Source organism: Peromyscus maniculatus, chromosome 5, assembly GCF_049852395.1.
Source record: "Peromyscus maniculatus bairdii isolate BWxNUB_F1_BW_parent chromosome 5, HU_Pman_BW_mat_3.1, whole genome shotgun sequence".
In the NCBI taxonomy this organism is placed as follows: Eukaryota; Metazoa; Chordata; class Mammalia; order Rodentia; family Cricetidae; genus Peromyscus; species Peromyscus maniculatus.
In genome coordinates this window covers 25,715,761-25,738,358 of record NC_134856.1, presented here as the reverse complement: position 1 = coordinate 25,738,358, position 22,598 = coordinate 25,715,761, and the positions used below count along the sequence as shown (strand labels likewise).

Genomic DNA, 22,598 nt, shown 5'->3' with positions numbered 1-22,598 from the left:
ACCGCATTTCTGTGTTAGCTCAAGATCAGTTCCTGCTCCGGAGCCGAGGAAGAGCTGACTAGTCTTCCAAAGACCTTCAAAGCAGCCCTTGCTCTCCTGTGTCCTGAGCAGGGGAGGGTGGCTGCCTGGGATTTGTATGGGCTGTGTTCCTGCTTCCTGTTAGCCTGGATCTCCTTAGCGTTTCACACCCTTCCTTATAACCTGCTTTACTGCGGGGCTTGGCGTTTGCCTGTTTTTGCTTTCTACCGTTTACTTTTGTTATTTGGGTGCATTTTAAAGGAAACTGCTTCTACAGCCACGTCGACACTGGAGTTCAATTTGAATTCTAGTTTCCTGAAATTTTTTTCCTGTCTCATGTCTTTTTCATGACTGTTTGAATTGTCACAAATTTGAAAGCTTTTTAATTCTCAAGAGCACCAATTCATACATAAGAAGTCATTTTCTTAATGAACCATACGGACTTCCACAGTAGAAACATTCGCATTCTACAGCAGTCTGGCACCGGCCCTGATCTCGCAGCTTATCTTTTTGTCCAGCTGAGCGGTTCCTGCGGCTACCTCGCCATGCCCACTTCATTTTCATAAAGTAAACTTAACACAGCCGGCAATTCTTTGAAATGAAGATTTTAATTACACACATCCTCTCAGTTAGGCGGCCCTCTGGTTATCTTTATTAACAGACACTAAATAACTTTGCATCGTTTAAATGCTCTCCAGTGTGTATCAACTGATAGAGGCCCGGGGAAGGTGGACCTGAGAGATACCGGCAAGTAGGCAGGGCCAGGGAATAACGTTTAGCCTTCCTGGCTGAGCTAAATGACACTCCCAATATGCAGACTGTAACTGGTGAGGCATCAACATCAGGTGAGTGAGTATTTTCAGTTTGATGATGTTTCATTTACTAAACCATGAATTGCGCCAATTTTGGTTTTCTTACCTAACTGAGCAAATGAATTGAGTAGTTTGTTAATAGTCTCATGGGTGGGTTTTACTAGGATTCAGCTGGCAATGAGAGCCAAGGACAAGGGTGCCCACCATTTGGGGCACAGTCTGAATCACAGTCTCCCAGTATAAGAAATTTGCTTCGATTCTAAACCTAGACAGAATTAAAAGGATTGTATCAAGTACAAGTAATATTTTTATATAAATAAGCATGTTACTTTGTTTGGGCTATGAAGAGACTTATTCCCAAGCCAAAGTTAGTAGTGAAGGTTAAGGTAGATTTGTGGCCTTTCTTTTTCAAAAGTAGTATATCCAGTTTCTCCTGCTGAAAAGAGACAAGCTGTGAGTGAGCATGAACTCTGAAACAGTGAAGGGTTTCTCTTTTGTGGAACTGTTACTACAAAACTAAAAACTAAACAAACAAACAGAAAACCTTTTTAATTGGGTTAGGTGTTCTATGAATCTAAACTAGTGTGTTCATTAAAATAAAGTCCATGTATTATTAAATTCCTTTAAAGTAACTTTATTTTTTTGGCCTCCTTCTGGGGATATTTTAAGCAATGTTATCTTGAGCACAGTGATTCTGTGTTAGAAATGCAAGGGCCCAGAAGGCAGAGGAGGAGCAGGCAGCTGTGTGAAGAGGAGTTTGCCCATGGGCATAGCTGTGATCTGGGTCTGAGTGAGCAGTAAGGTGCAGAGCTTTCTGTGGGATGCAGGGGTGGGATCCAGACTCCCCTGCAGATGGAATGAAGCAGGAGTTAAGAACATGGTGCAAGGGACAGCAAAACTGGGATCAAATCTAAAAGTCTGGAAAACACTGAGGCAAATCATAGTCCCTCGCTTGGCTTCATCTGGAAAATGTGGGCAATGTCGGTACCTGTCTCATAGTAACACCAGAAGAGCTAAGAGAAGTGCTAATACAATGTACTCATTCCAGCACCCAAAAGAAGGCAAAAATCTGTTTATTGTATATTAAGAATCACCATCATAGTAAGTGTCGATAAGTACCACTAAATAGGTGCTAGCAATGATGATCATGACAGACTGGAGAACAAAGCTGAATATATGGCTGAGTAGTACTCCATAGCATCTGTTTATCACATGCTGATGGCCTTAGGCTGCTTCCACATCCTAGTGCACACGAAAAGAGCTGCAGTAAGCATGGCATGTGGGTATCTCTGATGAGCTTATTCCATGTCCTTTCAATACACACCACTAATAGAACAGCTATGTAATATGTTTGGGGGAACTCCATACTGTGTTCACAGTGACTGCAGCAATCCATGTCCCTACCAACTCCTTATAAGAGTTACATTTACTCCAAGTCCTCAACACTTGTTTTGGGTATTTGGGGGGGGGGTGTTTGTTTGTTTGTTTCTTTTTTAAAGAATACCTATTCCAACTAGCGTGGGGGCACATACCTTTAATCCCAGCACTCAGGGTAGATCTCTGTGAGCTCAAGCCAGTCTGGTCTACACAGCACATTGTAAGCCAGTCAGGGTTTAACAGTGTGACCCTGTGTCAATGCAAGAAGCTGGCAAGACCGCTCCATGATCCAGAACCCTTGTAGCTCTTGCAGAGGACCTGAGTTCTGTTCCCAGCACCCACTCAGCAGCTCACAGCTGTCTGTAGCTCCCCTCCTAGGGAATCTGGCCTCATCTGGCCTTCACCAACACTGTGCACACACAAGGTGCGTGTGCATACATGCCGGAAAAACACTCACACCTATGACATAAAAATCAGTAAATCTGTTTTCAGTAGCTGTTCCTGCTGGAGTGAGGTGGCAATTCCCTGGTGAGGTCTAGGGCTCCTCCACACACCTGTGGCCTCCTCAGTTTTTTTCAGGAAGAATCTGTTCAGATTATTTCCCTATTTTTGAGGACTTCTCCATGTTTTTAAATATTGGAGTTCTTGGTGTGTTCTGCATAGTAACCTTCTACTGGATGAATAGTTGACAAATTCTGTGCCGTTCTGTAAGCTGTAGGAAACACATTTTAAATGACTTGTCCACCTTTTCCTTTCAGGCCATTCTCTTACAACTGCCCTCTTTATATCTTCAACTGCAGGTTACCAAGAAGAACATTTGACATCATTGCCAGACTTAGGTAGAACCCATGTTTTTACATACACATTTCCATGGTTAAGAACACTTGTTGCTCTTGTGGAGGACCTGGGTTCAATTCCCAGCACCCACATGGCAGCTCACAATTGTCTATAACTCTAGTTCTACAGGATCCTGATGCCACTTCTGGCTTCCACAGGCACCAGGTACATAAAGGTGCAAAACACACATGCAAGAAAATCCTCACACCCATTAAATAAAATGATAAATCTTTTTTTAATAACCGTTCAAGCTGGGGTAAGATGTTAGCCCCTGTGGGCTGTGGGAGGCTCATTTGAACTAACTTTCCTGTCTGTATGCAGACTCTCTTCATGTGTCAACTGCTCCCCTGATACCTTCAACTGAACACTACCAAAGAGAGCATCTAGTGTCGTTGCCAGCAACGGGTAGGCTCTGGGTTTTTATATAATGGGTTTCTAGCCGTTGGAATCTTATCTGAGTCTTCAGTAAGGTGTATCTGCAACATCTTCTGGTGTCAACAAACTGACACTAAAACATTGACCAGAAACATCCCACAGTTGCCTCTGGGGGTAGGCTCACAAATTTCTTTCTCTTGGCTTTTTCCTAAGCAGAAATGTTTCTGCAAAGAGAATCAATCATCTCATGCACTGAAGAAATATTTAAAGGGTTTAGAAAAGCAAAATGAACGAACACAATCCCTGCTTCTTAGAACGCCTTTGTCAGCAAACAGCGCTTTCCGGTCAGTGGAGGAAGACACACATCGCTGTTCACTGCTTTGTGGTTAATAAAATTTGTGGAAAGGTTCATGGTGAAACTGATTCTCAAAGGATACAGTAGAGGAAAGAGCAAGAAGTCACAGTGAATGCATGACACAAACCATTGGCAACAGTTTCTCATCTTAGTCTTTCCATTGTGAAATGGGAATTCATTCCCAAGTCCCAAACTGTCACACCTTCTATAGCTAAGAGTATCAGAAAAGCAGCTGTAATAGAACCTCAGACCACACAACTGCTTGAAGACTTCTACCATATCCTTAGAATGAGGTAGTGTTCCGGCCAATGCCTAATTCAGAGCTGTGAATGGTCCTGAAGCATTGCCCATTTTCCTTCAGTTTTCTTGCCCCATGCTGACCTCAGACGTAGGTCTGGCGAGGGAGTTCTAACCCTCATGTTCTCTATAGACCTTTCCTGAGATCTTTACATCAGGCTTGAGTTCAGCAACTAGCTGAGCTTCCTCTAAGGTGGTATAGAACAAAGACACTGTTCAATCTAAGCAATGAACTTGACAGAATACAGAAAAGCAAACCACTCAATGCAGGGAAGAAGAATCTGGTGCTTGGAAGTGTGTGTAAATGTAAGTAAAAGAGGTTCTGCTTAGCTGTGTTTCCTCCAGTCCAGGTTAAAAGTGAGATCTATTTTGAGTAACATTTAGCCTTTGTCCTACCGCCCCAACAAGGACCTCAGTTTGTCAATATTTCCAAGCAGTTTCCATGCAGGTAGTATTCACACATGCTCAGTGCTGTTAGGAACCACTTGGAATTTCGTATCCAAGATTACAAAAATATACAGTCAGACACAGAGAAAGTAAGGCCTCTACTTCAAGAAACCATCTCAAAAAAAAGGTTGGCTTCTATTGCTTCTGGTTAATGGGGTTATGATGTATATTCAAACATTGTGTGTATTTGTTTCCATTATTCTACAAGTTCTTTGCAAAAAGTATTTTATTTGCTGATGAAAGAAACAGGAATTCAAAATGTTTTGAAAATTTACCTCTAGCCAGTGAATGGAGAATTTAGTGTGTAAATCTAGACACTATGTGGTTATACTGTAGTATCCTCATACTAAACCAATGTCCCATGCCCCCAAGAAATAAAGTCATCTCATTTTTTTTTATCAACATCAAATATGCTTGAGATAATGTTCACCATTTTTGCTGTCTTAAGTGTTCGGTTTGCCCAGAATGATGTATATTCATCACCACTCTCTGCTTTCAGAATATCTTCATTATTCCAAAAAGCAATCTTAGGTCCATTACCAGTCACTCCCTCCTCCCGTGCCCACAGTACCACAGCAACTACTAATTCTCTTTCTACTGCTATGGATTTATTTATTTTGCATATTTCAAATAAATAGATTCATACAACCGGTGGCATTTGTGAGGCTTGTTTCTCTTAGGATAACATGTTTATCTGTGCATATTGGGGCATGAAGTATTCATTTCTTTTTATGGCTGGAAGTTATCCCATTGAATGAATGAATTAGTCATTCACTGACTGACAGAAAATTAATAGCAATGTGTGTATTTTGAGCTCTTGTGAATTGGGCTGTTATGACTATTCATATGCTACTTTGGGGGAGGACACCCATGTAAATATTCACAGAGGTCAAATTATGGAGTCATAGATACTGCACTCTGTTTGCTGAGTTGGCCCCAGACTTTCCTCACAGGACCTACACTATTTACTTTTCTCCCACCAGAGTGTAAAGATTCTAGTTTCTCCAGATCTTTGCTCACACTTGTAATTTCCACCTTTTGAATTGCTGATGGTCCTTGACTTATCCTGGGGTAATGTCCCCAAATTATAGTGAAAAAAATGAACCTGATACACCTAATCTTCTAAATCTCACAGCTTAGACCAGCCTCCCTTAAGTGTGTTTAGAATGCTTGTGTTAGCCTACAGTTGAGCAAAATCATCTAACAAAAGCCTACTTAATGTACAATGTTGAAGGTCTAGGATAGTATTGAAGACCTCTAAAAGGGAAAGATGCTTCGATGTACTTGACTTTTTTTGGTAATCAACATGGAAAGTCTTAAGCCAACCCACCCTACTTTGGCAAAATTCCATGTAGCCATGCTAGCAGGTATGGCATGGAGTTCCATGGTGTTTCTGGTCTGCATTTCCATAGTGACTAATGATGCCCAGTAACTTTTACCATAACTGTTGGCATTTTCATTTCATATATTCTTTGGGGGGAAATGTCTATTGAAATGTTTAAAATGTCTAAATTTTTTGTTGTATAGTTGTAAGAACTCTTTGTATATTCTAGATGTCATCTTATCAGATACATGACTTGAAACTATTTTCTTCCATACTGGAATCATCTTCTTACCTTTTAATGTATTTTTATGGACTCTATTTCCTATTTTGTTGCTTTTGTTTATGGTGTCATATCTGAAGAACCATTTTTCCAAACTCAAGGTTATAAACTATACCTCTATATTTTCTTCCAAGAGTAGTTTCACAGTTTTAACTTTTATACATCAGTGTATGTGTGTATATATATTCTATATGATAGTTTAATGTATATACATATGATGTATATATATCTTCAATAAATTTTGAGTTAATATTCTTATGTGACATGAAGAAAAAGTTCTTTACCTTTTTGCATGTAAATATAGCAGTTATTGAAAATATTGCTTTTTTCCATTGAATGGCCTCCACACTCCTTTGAAAATTAATCATAGATATAAATTAACTTCTGGATTCTCAATCCTATCCCACTGATCTTTATGTTCATCACTAGAGCAACACAGCTTTCCAAACACTGGAATTTTTGTTTGTTTGTTTGTTTGTTTTCTGTTTTTTTCATCATGAATTTTGAACTCAGGAAGTTTGAATCTTCAGACTGTGTCCTTGGACACTGCTTTGGCTATTTGGATCTATTCATTCCATGTGTATTTTAGGATCAGCCTTTCCATTCTGTTAAAACACTGTACACACACATTCATTTAATGTGGTCAGTGATGATGTGATATATACACTAGTCATAATCTCATTTTATACTAACAAAGGTTGCAAATAACTGGCCAAAGTGTTCCTAGTCCTCAGTTGAATTCATTTGCCTTCAGGTAACTCAACTCCAGTCTACATGCTGAGTGGACGACTGTTGTCCACTCTCTTTGTGGCTCTCTTTGTCACACAGAATGATATTCCAGGCTTGGCTCTTCCTCTTACAATTGTGTTTTCTTTTTTTTTTTTTATAAGGAGAAGGCTTCAGTGAAGGTTCACAGTCTGTCTTCTCCTGTAAGGACAGCAATTAACCTGCCTCCAAACCCATGAGACAGTCATAATTTCTTACTCTTTTGTAACATGGATATTTTTTAATCTGAGAGTAACTCTTTGATGTGGCCAGTCACATCATGATTATATTCAATACTTAAAATGGAAGAAATTAAATAAAAATACAAAACAAAATGAATACAGCTATTTATTTGAGGTCACCAGGACAATGGATTGTAACACTAAAATCTATAGCTTACTAGAAAAAAATACCGTAGAAGTTCACCTTCCCTCCTGAACTATTTTTTGAGTGCAGATCTCAAAATCCTACTGTCATGCATTGGAACAATGTACCTACAAAATGAGTGGGACCTTGCATGGGAATGTTAGCAGACATGATTGCAAAGTATATGTTCATTTATTTATGAGTAATCAGAAGTAAATTAGAAGTATAATTAATCATTTGTTATTGCAAGTATTTTGGATTTTTTTTTTGGTCTGTCACAATTGAAGAACCCTGTTAAAATTTAGTATCATATTTATGTCGATTTCTCCTTTGGTTCACAGTCCTTGTCCCTGTGTTTAGGAGCTACAATGTCCCGTATTTACCTAAGTGTCATTCTGTAATGTATCTTTTATGAAAATAACCCTCCTCATCCCTTTTTAAGTACAGGTGCTTGCTTAACCTCCTGAGTTTGATGCTCAGAATCCACATAGTAGAAGATAACCAACTCCCACAAGCTGTCTTTTGCCTTCCACACACACACTGTGGTACACTGATGCCCACACATGCATGCACACATATAAATAAGTAGATGAACAATCAAATAATGTAAAATATGTAAGAAGTATGACATATATACACATTTATTTGTTCTTATCCTCTCTTATATATGGGAAGCCATACAGCCTATTTGCTCATTTTTCCATTGGTTACCTATATGTCTTAATGGATCCTATATGAGATGGATAAAGTTGTACTGAGCCAAATGGCCAATGTTTTATAGGGAACATGAATAAACCTCAGGTGTCTCATGGGCTATTGATGCCCTCAGTTTGGTGGCAGTAAAGTATTCAGAGGAGACAATGAGGCAGACCCACCCGAAATGTAACAGGAACATCATGGGTCACTAGTGCAGGCATACACTATCTTCTGCATGATGGGATCGTCTCGGGCGGCGGGGGGGGGGGGGGGTCTAAGAACCCTGATAATTGGGTTCTATAGCCAAAGAGGCCAATTAGACAAATATGGGTCCCAGAAAACTATACATAGCCTGTGGATTTTGTACAATCTACAGCTTATGGCCTTTCTATTTGTAAGTGCTTAGGAAAACAAAAGAATAGCGTTTGAGGACACGTGAATGTCATATGACTTGAGCTTCTTCTGCCCATCAGCCCTGACAGCACAGCCATGTCCTCAGTGTGCTTTGTTTCTACACTGTCTCTGCCTGCTTTTGCACAAGAACAATTTAAACCGACAGATCTTCGCTGAAGGCAATGTTAAGGAGTGATAAAGACTCTCTGTAAGGAGGGGTGGCTTGTATACAAGAGGACTGCTTATCCAGAAAGGTCTTGGCCACAAGGAGGGGTTCCCTCATGTGCCTCTCCAGGCATGGCCTCTTTATCTACCTCCTCCTGGATGCTATTGACAGTGGTTGTCACCTATCAGAACCTTAGTGTGGGGTAACGTCCACATTCACCAGCAGCTGTGTTGTGTGGGACCTGCCTGTCCCTGGAGCCTTTCCCTCCATTGCCAACCCACCTCTCCATTCCTTTCCTCTCATGATCTATGAGGCACCTGTAGTTCCCTCAACTTGTAATGGTGTCTCAAATTCTAGACCGTCTGTGACATTGGTTCTGTACCTTTGCCCATGCAGTCTAAGTCTGGTGAAATCCAAAATTAAAAATGACTTTCTGAGAGATGTAACCAGAGGTATGGTCATTTCAGAGCTGAGGAAACCAAGCCACACTCATCCTGTCTCTGTGTCTGTGTTGTAAGGATGTTCTGGAGCTGCCACCAAGGGGCATGGGGTGAAATTGTCTTCTACTGAGTTCTTCATGGTGCACCCAGTCACTGCATGTTCTTTCTCTTTCCCAACTTCTGTCTTACACAGGTACTTCTGTCAAACCATTTGACATGTCCCCCAGTGACCCATCTGTCACTCCTGAGATCCCTGTCCTCACAGCACAGAATGGCACAGGTTTGTTCTGTTTTCACCTACTCTACATTGTGATGCGGATTTCCTCAGTGGGATTCCACTGGTGACCATAGGGAAACTGACCAATGCTGAGAAATGCCAGCTAGGCTGCTCAGGGCCTTTCAGAGGCTTTGGAATAGCACAGAGGAATAACACTGTGAATCAAAGAAACTGAAACCAGGAAAGCACCCAAATGATAAATATGACCCAGAAATTGGGTGGGGGGACAAATAAAGGAACCAAGAGCGAAGGCCTCAGAGAGTCTGGAGCAAACCAAGCTAGCTCACCTGGGCTGGCCCCGTTTCCCTACAGACCTTGAATGAATTGTCTTGAGGGACCTCCATGCCATTAATCTTAACAGGAAGCCAGTCATACTTGCCCTACGGTGTTTCTCCACAGATTAAATAGGAGGTCAGTCAGGATGCAGGTCCGGAGCCAGGTGGATCCCCAAGCCTGCAAGCTGATAACCATAAGCTCAGCTGGGTGTGGGGATGAGTGTGAGCCTGTGGTGCGCTTGCTTATGTGATCTCTCTCTCTCTCTCTCCTCTCTCTCTCTCTCTGTCTCTCTCTGTGTGTGTGTGTGTGTGTCTGTCTGTCTGTCTGTCTGTCTAGTTTTCTAAAAGGAAGAAAGTAGATAGGATGTGTGTTTGTGCGTGTGTGTGTGTGTGTATGTGTGTGTGTGTGTGTATGTGTGTCTGCCTGTCTGTCTAGTTTTCTGAAAGGAAGAAGGTAGATGGTCTGTGTGTGTCTATCTGTCTATCTGTCTATGTCTAGTTTTCTAGAAAGAAGAACATAAATGGTGTGTGTGTGTGTGTGTGTGGGTGTGTGTGTGTGTGTAGTTTTCTAAAAGGAAGAAGGTAGATAGGATGTGTGTGTGTGTGCGTGCACACACGTGCACATGTGTGTGTGTGTGTCTGTCTGTCTGTCTGTCTGTCTAGTTTTATAGAAGGAAGAAGGCAGATGGTCTTCTGTGGACTTAGAGATGGGCATAGAGAAGGCACTCCACATTTAAAATAGAGCCTCAGAAAGACTCAGATGGCTTCAGGATCATAAGTGAGTTGGAATTCTTGAGAAGTATCTACTAAAATAAATGGAAGCAATAGGTTTCAGAAACCAAGGGAGAAAAATTAGGCCAAGTGCTTAGAACTGCTTTTTGGGCTCATGGATCCAATTAACAATCTTACTAGAGAGTAACTTCAGCATGAAGCCAACAAGAAGACGTCAACTGGAAAACACGTAGAGCCCCTGGAAGACACACAGTGCTACACGACATGCATTCTATAAAGGACAGCTTGGTGGGACAGGGAACTGTTTATTTTCATGCATCAGTTAACAGTCTAACAACAACCCAGAGACATAAAAATTATAGTTCTCATTTTCTCTGAAAAAATTGTAAAGCACAGAGAAAATAAGTAACTTGCTTAAGTAACAGACATCCTGTGGTTGAACCCAAAGCCTATATGCTTAGCCCCAAAAAGAGAGACAAAAAGCTTTGATGAATCTTTATTTTTTGGATATATTTTGCCACTCTCTAGAACTCTCAGTCCTAGAGAGCAGCAAAATATATCCAAATTCTTGGCCATATGAAACCATGTCATATGAGACAATTATTTGTAATAAAAACAGGAGACTTCGGCTGTGATAGTGTGAGGGCTTCATTGGTGAAAGGCCAGGAGAGAAAAAACTCTGTGATGTGGACTGGTGGGGGAAGACGGATTCTATTAGGGCTTTGAGGAAACTTCCAGAAACCTTAACAGATGGGAAATCTGTTGGAACCACTGCCAAATGTTCAAATGAGACACAGTAAGCGTTCAGATTCAGACACTGGCCAAGCCATAAATCCAGAAGATCGATAGCCATGTGAGCCTCTTTAGGCTGGAACAGAGAATAGAGTGTGTGGAGTGTTGGCTGAGAGTCTCTACTGTCTCACTTTTTCACGATTCCACACCCTTATGAAGTCATCAGGTGTCCCTTTAAATATTTCCTCACACCCTTCCCCTCAGTTAATGAGCTGGTTGGCAAGTTTCTCACCCGAGAATATGTGTTGGGTAGTAAAAATCCACATTGAAATGACTAGAGGTAAGAATGACATGTTTCCTTACAATGTATTAGTTACTTTTCTGCTGCTAAAACAAAGCACCATGACCAAAAGCAACTCATGGAAAAAAGAGTTATTTTGGCTTATGATTCCAGGGGTGAGTCCATGTGGTGGAAGGCATGGAGAAATCACACCTGCAACTGCAAATTCAAAGCAGAGAAATCCATTAGGAAGTGAGGCAAGGCTGTAACTTCCACAGTCTGTCACCAGCGCCATATTTCCTCCATCTAGGCTGCACCACCCCATAACTACAGCAGAGTTCCATCAACTAAAAGTCAAATGTTCAAACACTCACTTGAACCAACACAAATACTTTAGTGTTGAAAAGTGACCAAAAAACGGTTAAGAATAAGAAATCCTTTTAGCACTGGACAACCAGTTGGTACGTTCTTCCCTCGGGAAGGACAGTCCTCCCATTCCCAGCATTCCTCAGTCACCTATAGTTCTCTGAAAACATATACAAGTAGAATTATAAAGGCTGAACAGGTTATATTTAGGAATTTATATGTATATACATATACATATGTGCATGCAATAACAATTTTTTATAAAAGAGGCCATAAATTTGAAGGGCAGTGGGGAAGGGTCCATGGGAGATTTTGGAGAGAGAAAAGGGAAAGGAGAAATATAATAAATTATAATCTCAAAAAGAAAAAAGGAAATCTGTAGGCAGAGCTTTTCTGTATCTTGGCAGCCACTCCCAAATAACCACACAGAGACTAATAAATTGTAAGTGCTCAACCGATAGCTTAGGCTGGCCACTAACTAGCTCTTACGATGGAAATTAACCCACTTCTATTCATCTGTGTGCTGCCCGAGGCTCCTTTACCTCATCTATGAACTTCCATGTTGTTTCTTCTGTGCCTGGCTCACGACTCCTCTCACTCCACCCTTCTTCCTCCCACCATTCTCTCTACCCCGAAAACCCTGCCTAGCTATTGGCCAATCAGGTTTTTGTTAGCAATGAAAGCAACACATTTTCACAGTGTACAGAAGAATTATTCCACAGCAGAAATCCTCTTGTTTTAAAACATTTTTTTGTAAAGACATATGCTACTTATTATTCTGACTAACTTTGAAAACGTTATTTTTCAGGACTGGAAAGATATAACCATCCTTTTTCCGAGCCAGGTATGTTGGTGTGCATTAATGAAATGACAACCATTCCATTTTTAAATTGTAGTGTTTTTGTTTCATATGCCGAAGAAGTGACAGGGTCTATGCCATTGTGAATATATGCCATTAACGTCAGTGACCAAAACAAACAGTCCTGATTTTGAAGGAAGAACTTTTTTCTTTTAAATTTTGGAAGTAGCAATACATGATCTGGTCTTTTGTTTCTGTCAGCAAGTGTGCAGGAAGTGGACCATAACAAGAAAATGCTTAGAACCCAAGTGACCTGGAGAATAGTTCTAATTCTGCTCTCCTGTGGTCTGACTGGGTAACTCAGCCTCATTCAACTGGATTTACTCATTTGTAAGCTGTTTATGCTACTTCCCTTCCAAACCTGTGATTCTGTGATCCATTCCATACCCTTGGATACATGAAAACATTGTTTTCTCTCATAATGTTCAAACCATCAGAGAGTTTGTGGCTTTTTCCAATCAATGCCAAATGCATAAAGTTCCAGGTGCCCACAAGGTTACTATCAAAATCCAAAGTTTTTAAAGATTAAATGTGGATGAAACTATGAAGTATTGATGCATTTTCTGTGAGCAGGCAAGGTTATAATACCGTTTGGTTTTCCAAATGACACAGTGGATTCTTCACTTTCTTCCTTTTTATCTCCCGTAGTGACAATAGCCATTGTTTTGGGGGTGATCGCTGGCATCGTTGGAACTATCCTTCTCTTTTATTACTTAATCAGCCTAGTAACCAAGGTAAGAGTTCACTGTCCATCGTGTTTTAAGTACCAGTGTGAACAACTTTGGGCAACATAGTCTTCTGAGTACAACTGGAACACAAAGAGAAGCAAAATTTTGTAAAGCTCCATCCTTTTTAACTGGACACCTAAAACACGGAATCCTCAACTGAACCGTTTTTTGCATTTGCCAAATTTAAGGTGACTTCTGCATATAAATCTTTTGAGCTAGTCAAATTTCTACTTGTATTTAATTTGTGAATAAAATATTTAAGACAATATATCATACTTAGATACATTTAAAACTTCTACTTATTTCCTTTCTTTTTTTTTTTGTTTTTTTTTTTGTTTTTTTTTTGTTTTTCGAGACAGGGTTTCTCTGTGTAGCTTTGCGCCTTTCCTGGAACTCACTTGGTAGCCCAGGCTGGCCTTGAACTCACAAAGATCCGCCTGCCTCTGCCTCCCAAGTGCTGGGATTAAAGGCGTGCGCCACCACCGCCCGGCTTATTTCCTTTCTTAAGATTGATATTGTAAGTGTGTGTGTGTGTGTGTGTGTGTGTGTGTGTGTGTGTGTGTGTGTGTGTGTGTGTTTACATGAGTTTGGGTGTACCATGTCGATGCAATTGCCTCCAGCATCCAGAAATGATCAGATCTCCTGGAACTGGTTGTAACCAGCCCTGTGGGTACTGGCACCAAACCTGGGTCTTCTGTAAGATCAGTCACTGCTCCTCCTAACCACTGAGCAGTCTCTCCAGACCCACTTCTACTTATTTCTATTCTAGCTGTTCTGAAATAAATTATTCAAAATTCACCCATTAGTTTTCACCATATGAATTTTTAATCATTAAAGCTATTTTTAAAGACATATATAAGACTATACTTTCAGGAATTATTTCTATAATTTGTTAAATACATAGTCAACAGCTTTCTAGAGTATATAGGTTTCTACCTAAGATATTTGAGACACAAACCTTGTACATTTGTGATACTGTCCCTGGATCTATAGTGCTATGTCCTATATCCCAAGCACCAAGTCATATAAAATTGACAGCTTTTGAGATCCTGTTACAACAATTAAAATTGAGATCCTGTTACAACAAAACAAAACAGAATTTATAAAATTGACAGCTGGGCATTTAGCATCTTCTATTTTTAATCTCTCCCTGATTGCTCCACAATAACAATGATCTGCCTGTATCATATTGATAAAGTTAAAGTGGAGACCACACTATGGTAGCAGGGCCATCACACTAAAAATGACATGAAATCTACACCATCTCTTTGCTTGGATCTTCAGCCACTTTTATAGGCAATTCCCACAATCAGTCACTAATTCTATTATTCTATCACTAATTCTCATTATTCAGTGTAAATATGTCTTCCTAGTCAACACTTTGTCAGTCAAGGTTACACAGTTCATTATTTATTAGTAATTTGGCTGTATATTAATTTATGGGTGCTTGCTTGTTATCTGAGATACGCCGGATATGAGATGACTCCTTCATCTCAAGTCTATATATTGTAGAAAAGTCATCTTCTCAGAAAATATGTGAAAATGAAATTGCCTCTTAGCTAATGTTCAAACCCTGAAATGTTCAGTTGGCAAAATTCATAGAATATTCTCTCTTTATACACAGAAGAATTTGGATCTGGACAACATGACTCTGGAAATGTACTTTCTTCATTTTTATTCTTATTTCCACATTTGCTATTTGTAGAGAATATGGAAAAGTCACTCTATAGGATAGTATGACCCTTGTTGAATTGAAATACTATTTAGAAATTTGGATATAGATTTAAATCAGTGAGCTGGGCATGGTGGCCCACACCTTTAATCCCAACACTTGGGAGGCAGAGGCAGGTGGATCTCTGTAAGTTTGAGACCAGCTTGGTCTACAGAGGGAATTCTAGTAGGACAGTCAGAGTTACACATAGTGAGATCCTGTTACAACAAAACAAAACAGAATTTAAATCAATGTTCTTATGTATCTATGAGATAGAGACTTTTCCCAATAGAATAAGACTATATAACTTTCGACCAAAAGTAAAGGAGTTTAGAAAAAATGATTTTGTTTGAGGGACTTTTATTTGATTTAGACAATGGTGGTGATAGTTTTTTGGGTTTTGTTCCTAGAAAAGTTCAGTTGACATACACCCTCCCAAGAGTGAAGACACAGATGTGCATCTAAGTTCTATTGAACAGGTTAGTGGTATTGTCTCTATGTATTGTAGAAAAGTCATTTTCTGAAAATGAAATTCTCTCTTAGGTAATGTTCAAACCCTGAAATGTTCATTTGGTGTTTGGAGAAAGGAATGGATTAGTGAATTCCATCTTTCTGAATCATGGGGAAGCAAACTAACTGGATTCACCAATGCTATTTTTTTTTTAATGTGAGATTTGCTCATAGCTTAAAGAGAGTCTCTCCTAGGTGGAGGGTTTTTCTTTTCTTTTTTTAAAGTAAAACAAATTCTGTAAGTGAAAGAAAAAAATAAACACTCTTTTAGTGTACTCCTTAGTTCCCAACCAGCAAAGCAATACGTGTGGGAGACCCAACCATGGTTAGGATGTGATGCTCTAACTATAGAGGCAGCCAGCTCCCAAACCACACCACACCCCTTGGCTTACAACCTTGAGGAGTTGCCCTTTTCTTCTGCCAGCACACAGAGTGGCAATTGTGGATTGGAGGGTAGCCTGGGCTATGGAGCAAGAGTCTACCTGGGATGCACCTGCCTGTGAGCTCACATCAGCACTTTAGACTCCTATCACTCCCTGGGGCCCAGCCTCCAGCAGCAGCTCAGGGCTCAAAGGGAATCCATGGAGTTGGCACTTACTATGACTTTTTTATATGACGGGGTTAGAGAAAAAGACACTCACACATTCTCTTGATGGTTTCCTTCAGACCTTTTGTTTATTTTTCTTTCATATTCTCAATTCTTTATTTTCCTGGTGATTTCCTTCTCTCATCCTTGATGTTTTCCTTCTAACTCTATCTTTATTCTTGATGTTTTTCTTCTAATTCTATCTAACTCTGGATTTTTTCCTTCTAACTCTTTCTAACTCTGGATGTTTTCCTTCTAATTCTTTCTAAATCTATCTTTATTCTTTCCCTTACAGCTTATATACCCCAGCAAAATCTTTCAGGCAATATAAAAATTACTATATGGTTACATTCTATTTTCCAAGTGAATGGTTATAATGAATACAGGTAAAAACATGTTTTTCATCTCCCTTACATGATTAAAATAAAGTCATCCCAAGAACCCACATACATTTACGTCAAAGAAACTTATTGTAGATTAACAGAGTGTAAGCAAGCAGGGCATTTTTTTCTACCCATTTTTTTTCCTGGCAGGCTGCATATTGTGGTTACAAAAAAAAAAAGAATCAATTACTTTATTACTTATTTTGAAAGGTAATCTAATAAGGAATCTTAAAGGAATCACAAACCTAAATTTTTATACATGAAAAACAATCAGTAAGCTCTCCTTTAAGTCCTTAGGGTGCATACCCACTTATCAACAGTTCTTTATATCAGGAGATTGAGGGCAGAAATGGGTATAAAGAAATAATCATCACCTTTGGTCATCAACCAATCCAACCAAGAAAGGCACATCAGCTAATGATAACTGGGCTTCTTTGTTCTTGTTTCCTGACTTTAAAGAGTTCCACATTCAACTATTTGCCTTTCTGAAACTTTAGATTGTCTTCTTGGGTTTTTCACCTCAAAGCTATTTAACAAAAACATCTTAGTCTAACTTTAAGTTATTTTCAAAGCTTTGTTTCAGCTATGATGCACTCCAAAACCTGTGAACATATCTCCCAACATTAAGGTTTAAAGAATTTAAGCTGTCTGGGCCACTGGGACTCAGTTGTTTTTCTTAATCATTAACCTAAGCCACAGTCTATATGACTCCTCAATAGAAACTTACGTGTTACAGCTGTATGACACTTTGTTTTTGTATTTTTAATCATCAAAACTCTATTTAAACTAACAATATTATTATCAATTAGATAGTACAGCTTAGGAAGAAATCATCTTCATAATAATCCACAGGTAAAAAAAATGCCCAGTCTACTGGGATGTTTCCATGAGATAAACACACTACATCACAGGCAGTGGGGATCTCCCCACACCCATTCACAACATGTCAGATACCAGAGAAAGATGGCAGCAGCAAACATGTAAAGGCCCAGCAGAAGCAAAAGACATTCTGGAGTCTGTGGTCTCGGGGCCTTTCCTATCTGAGATTCACCCTCAGGGATTTTCCTCCTGGTGGGCTGATGCCTGAATTTCAATTGCCATCTGATGCTCCTCTGACATGGCCACCCCACCGGCAGACTCCATTCCTAAATGGCCTCCTTGTACCCCTGCAGCAAGTCTGGGCCCCTGCATTTATTTTCATACTCGGGTTCTAAGTTGGTACACACATGCAAGATTTCAGGGATGTTTTGTTCATCCCAAAGAATATTGCCCCAGAGTCATTGTTTGTTTAAAGAAAATGTATTACCAACCTTAAAGGTGGGAAATAAGCCAAGTACAGTGTCACACGCCTTTAATCCCTCACTCTTGGAGGCAGACTCAAGTGAATCTTTGTTCATTTCCAGGCCAGCCTAGTCTACATAGTGAATTCCAGGACAGCCAGGTCTATGCAGAGAGACCTTGTCTCAAAGACAAAAACAATAGTGGGAAATATTTACATCTTAAAAACAAAGTGCAAGGATTCCTCTGTAAGAAAAATGTAAACTTTAACAATCCCTGGGGCAGGGAAAAGGGGGAGAGGTGGGAGGTAGGAGAGGAGGAGGGCCAAGGGGGCCTTCATACCAGTAAGAAAACAATTCAGAGTATCTGAGTGAGTGCTGAATGGTCCCGCTACAGTTTGTCTGTGCGCACAGTCTTGGTATCACTCCACTCATACAGTTCTCAGGAAATTGTGCCTGAAGCATCAACCTAAGAAGTATGCATTGGGGGAGACGTCAGTCGAGAACAGTGAGTTAGAATGCTCAAAATCAACTGAAGCTTTTCCCATAATTATTAACACTCATAACACGTGAACCAAATTTTAGGCTCACTGTTTTCCCATATCAGTGTAGATTAAATTTTTCAGGGTATAGTTGTGAGTGAAATGAGTTAAGAGTTCAAACATCCCACAAGAGATGTGAGAAAACACGAAAATCATTAAAAATTCTTTAGTCCTTACTTTACGGAATACTGTCCCAAATTGATGCTGAAGCTGAAGGTTTAAAAGGCCAGGATGCTCTGTGGTCTCTGTAGAAACCAGGAATCTTCAGGGATGAGCAAGGCAGACAGTGCTTACCTCCCTTGTACTTGGTCATGACATGGGCTTGGTGGGAAATTAGAGTACGTGAATTTTAGTCAACTGCCCATGGTGGCTTCCTCACATGACCCTACCAGCCTCATGTACCCTACCAGGCTCTGTTTCACTGGGCATATTTGAGATACCATCCTGTGGTATCAAACACAAGAAGATTGGGAAATGCTGTCGGGACAAATGCCCTCAGGTCCCTTTTGTTATATTCTTGAGACACGACATGACCTAAGTGCAACCTTCCAGTCAAGAAGGTAGGGCTGTGGGGTACACTGAGGGAGCTGGCTGAGTGCTGTTCCTCTAAGCAGTCAGAGGAGTGCAGCAGCAAGCTTCTGTGCAGGTTCTTCATAAAGGACATTATTCCTAAGAAAGGCCTTGCAGACCGGGAGCCTGCCTACAATTTGACCATGTGTATGTAAATCAACTCACTTCGCTACTGTTGTGGCTCTAGGCCCTGCCGCTCCCCACTTTCTGTGGTTTCTCATCTCTGGAGAAGGGAGGAGCAGAACTGTGTTTGTTTCTCACCTGGGATTTCTAAAACAGGTCTTCAAAAGGAAAAACTTTGTGCCTTTCTAAAACAAACAAACAAACCCTCCAATAGAGCTAAACAAAGGCTATTTTATAACAATTACCTTCAAAGACTGCTCCAAGAATGTAGCATCCTGGCGTTTATTGGATGCAATGATCTCATGTTGTTTCAAATCTAACGGTGTCCTGTATGACTGTTTTGTACCCGCCCCATCCTTCTACAGAGCGTTGTTCAAGAAGAGCCTGCTGATGTTTGAAAAACCTCAAAGAAAACACAAGATTTCAGTCAATGGAAAAAGTAATACAAGAATCAGACATCTCAGTAAATTATGTACCATCCTGAGCTGTACTGTTATAAGAGAAAATGTCACCATTTTGAAGCTTCACGATGGGGGGCGGCGGGGGAGGGACACCTCTTTTCATTAGTAACTGAAGATGACATGACAAACAAGTTTCCTTTACACTTGATTTCGTGTTGGTAAAAATTTTTGTAACTACTTCACTAGAAATTTTGCTCCAAAATTTCAATTGAGTTTATATGCTGTCCATTAAGACTGACTTATTTGACTGTGTTATATTTTGTTCATAATGTTATCATTGAAAGGCTTATAGTATCTCTGTGAAATCCAAGTTCCTTTATCATTCTAACTGCTGAATTCAGCTTCATTGTTTTAAATAAACTAAAAGGCCAGCAAGTCCTACCCCTGTCCTTCCTTGACAGACAGGCAACACACAGTTCCATGTTAGTGGTGTGGGTGCTTTTCCCACACTAATAAAGCTCATATTCAGAAATGCCAGAAACATAAATGTATGCAAGGACACACATCTATTATTTGATATGTAAGTCAACAAAAAAGTAGTGGATATTTTGAACAGTGAGTTGCTTTTGAATGATTCAAAGTAATTTGTCTGACAGTGTTGGATTGACTCCTTCAGAGTTCAGACTAATGTTGCAAAAAGATGTTTAAAGACCAGAGTACCCTAAGGATGAAAATAATCACAGACCCATCCTTGCAATAGAAATCAGAAAGTAACTACAGCAATGTGTATAAATATGAGGTGCAGGTGAAAACTTTAATGGGTAATCTGAGTTCCCAACAAACTTCTTGAATTCATCCAGTGAAAGTTTCCCTTATTAATAGAACTTCAGGAAATGAATTATCAAAAAGAACTTTCTAGATAGAAGTGACTAAGGAACTTTGTGACTAGACTTGACACTGTACTCCTTTATAGCAAAACTTAAAATAATCAATGTTTTTATTAAAGAGGACTTGAATTTGGGAGGGGTGGGGAGGTAGAGGTGGATCTGGGAGTGCCGGAGGGGGTAAGAGATGAATATGTTCAAAATACATTATATGAAATTCTCAAAGAATTAATAAAAATACCTTTTAAAAATCAAAATAAAGCAAGACCTGTGACTATCTATTTCCAAGTTGACAAGATTCCATATGGCTTTACCTTGTTTTCTGATAACTAAGTAAACAGCTACAATACATATTTAGTCTTAGAAATTTAAATCTACTTTTAATAATTTTTTAAAGAATCTACTTGCCTGTTCAGAGGATGTTGTATGCTTGTCACCTTTTTAAAATAAAGAATGGAAATAAGAGAATATTTATTGATATATATTTTAAGTAGATTTAAGAATATTATTCAGTTATTATAGTTCAATTATGACCCAAGTGCCAAGGTAATTTTGAATGTACTTATTTCAAACAATATAAAATGGTAGACTAAGAGAGGACCTGAGTCTAACCTTATGTCTAAAGCAACTTACTGGTCAAAGACAGTAAGAGATTAGAATAATGTTCTGTCTCAACAGAGCTCTGGAATGCAGAGGATAATTAAAGTATAGATTACTTTAATCTCCTGGAACTGTTCTGGGCAGTTTCCTTGTGCGTCTCAGTTGACTTTCAAATTGAAATTTAGTGTTTGCATGAAGAAATGACCTTTAGCCCCTTTGTATTTTTTTTATAATTAAATTGGCTAAAAACAAAAACAAAACACCCAAACACCCAAAAGCAGAAAGAACATCAGGACCCCATGCATGACTGCAATTGAAGTTCTTAACACTGGGGATTGAGATGAGCAAGGGTGGTGAAGCTAGTTAGAAAACTTATTATTAGATGCTGGGTGTTTCCTTATAGAGATATAAACAGAGGGTCCACGTGGGAGAAAGAAGCATTCAGTGTGAATAAGGAATTCAAAGAACCGGGGAAGAGTGTACAAGCCTAGTGTTGCTGTGGTGTTAACATACAGTGATGCACCCATGTCCTGTATCTTAAGCATTTAGTCCACCAAATAGCTATTTTCACAAAAGAAACTCCTGAAATCCAGGTGCTGCTCAAATAAAAAGATAGGAAAAATTCCACCCACAGCATGAGTGTGCCTGCGACAAGTCATGTCCCCAGCTCTGCGCCCCTGGAAAGGCATGCCCTGGTGGCTGCAAACTCACTTTCAGCTTCTGTTAGAATGACAGCAAAGAGTAGAATATTCAGAGAAGGGCTTTATCTCCAAATGCATCAATCACCCCAAGGGTATAACAGATCATTCTGGAGTGTTCCTGGGTCAGAAGTCTCCGAAGGATCCAGGAGATCCACAGTCCCCTAAAGGAAAGGTAAACCCAGCAACCCCAGTGTTCCCATGCTCTGCCCTCTTATACATGGACACACTCTGTCTTGCTCATAGAAGACATAAAGTGGAGGCGTAACAGGCCCTGGTCACATGCTGCATCTCTTCCCTTGATTGACAGGAAGATGAAGACCTCTGCTCAGCCTCAGCCTTTGCATAAATGTGTATTATAACTCCCAAGATGACTTCTTTGGATATGTAAAAATCTAGGGCATTTTGGAAACCTTGGGACATGATGACATCATGATACAAACTACAAGTTTTACAAATAAGAAAGGGTGTTAATAGACCTACAACAGCATGTGAAAGATGACAAGTTCTATGTAAAGAGCTCAATGTTGGGGGGGGGTGCTGTTTGCAGAGCTAAATGCTAATCTTGGGGTATAGGATTATAGTCATCTTGGTCTTTTCCTTTCTTTTTGTTTGAGATTCTTAATAGTCTATAATATGCCCAGTTATATTTTCAAAAAGTTGAAACCATTAACATTTTCAAAGTTAAAGACAAACCTGAACACGACAGTTGCTAAGACACATTTCCCCTATAGATAGCCTACATGGGATTTACCTATGAGTGGCCAGAAGAGTCATCCAAAGTTCTGAGTTCTTACCGGTTCCATGTCCAATGTGTTCCAGTGACTATGAGAGCAGCTTGCAACTTAGGGACAAGAATTCCAGCCCTGCAGGGGTCAGCTAAAGAACACTTCAGTATAGATGGGCTTGAGATTCAAACTTGAGAAGATTAAGTAGTATCCTGTGATTTGAATACAGCCTTGAACTTCTTCTTTCCAGGGTTATGAACAGAGTTTAATCTGGGTTTGCATCACCAGTGGGTAAACATTATTCAAAGAAGGTTATTAATTAGGGTTTCTTTCTTGGTGTAAGTCTCTTAGAAGTGGTTTTGTCAAATGCTAGCAATGTATCACTCAC

General features: G+C 39.8%; 1 protein-coding gene across 2 annotated transcripts; it reads left to right on the top strand.

Moving 5' to 3' along the window:
- The first annotated feature begins 718 nt into the window (after positions 1-718).
- Gypa (glycophorin A (MNS blood group)) lies at positions 719-19,739 on the top strand. Of its 2 annotated transcripts, XM_076571939.1 has the most exons (8): positions 719-863; positions 3,008-3,046; positions 3,366-3,449; positions 9,142-9,228; positions 12,419-12,454; positions 13,118-13,203; positions 15,319-15,387; positions 19,265-19,739. In XM_076571939.1, exons 1-8 carry the CDS (start codon positions 830-832, stop codon positions 19,295-19,297), a joined length of 468 nt encoding a protein of 155 aa, XP_076428054.1. In that variant the 5' UTR covers positions 719-829; the 3' UTR covers positions 19,298-19,739. The 2 variants fall into 2 exon arrangements, with proteins under 2 accessions (XP_076428054.1, XP_006971796.1); XM_006971734.4 differs by lacking the exon at positions 3,008-3,046 and having other exon boundaries at positions 721-863.
- The last annotated feature ends 2,859 nt before the right edge of the window (positions 19,740-22,598 follow it).

Bases quoted from the DNA above. Each gene is read 5' to 3' on its own strand.
- Gypa (XM_076571939.1), top strand. From the start codon at position 830: ATGCAGACTGTAACTGGTGAGGCATCAACATCAG. The intron at 9,229-12,418 runs GTTTGTTCTGTT...GTTATTTTTCAG, and splicing joins CACAGCACAGAATGGCACAG to GACTGGAAAGATATAACCAT. The intron at 12,455-13,117 runs GTATGTTGGTGT...TATCTCCCGTAG, and splicing joins CCATCCTTTTTCCGAGCCAG to TGACAATAGCCATTGTTTTG.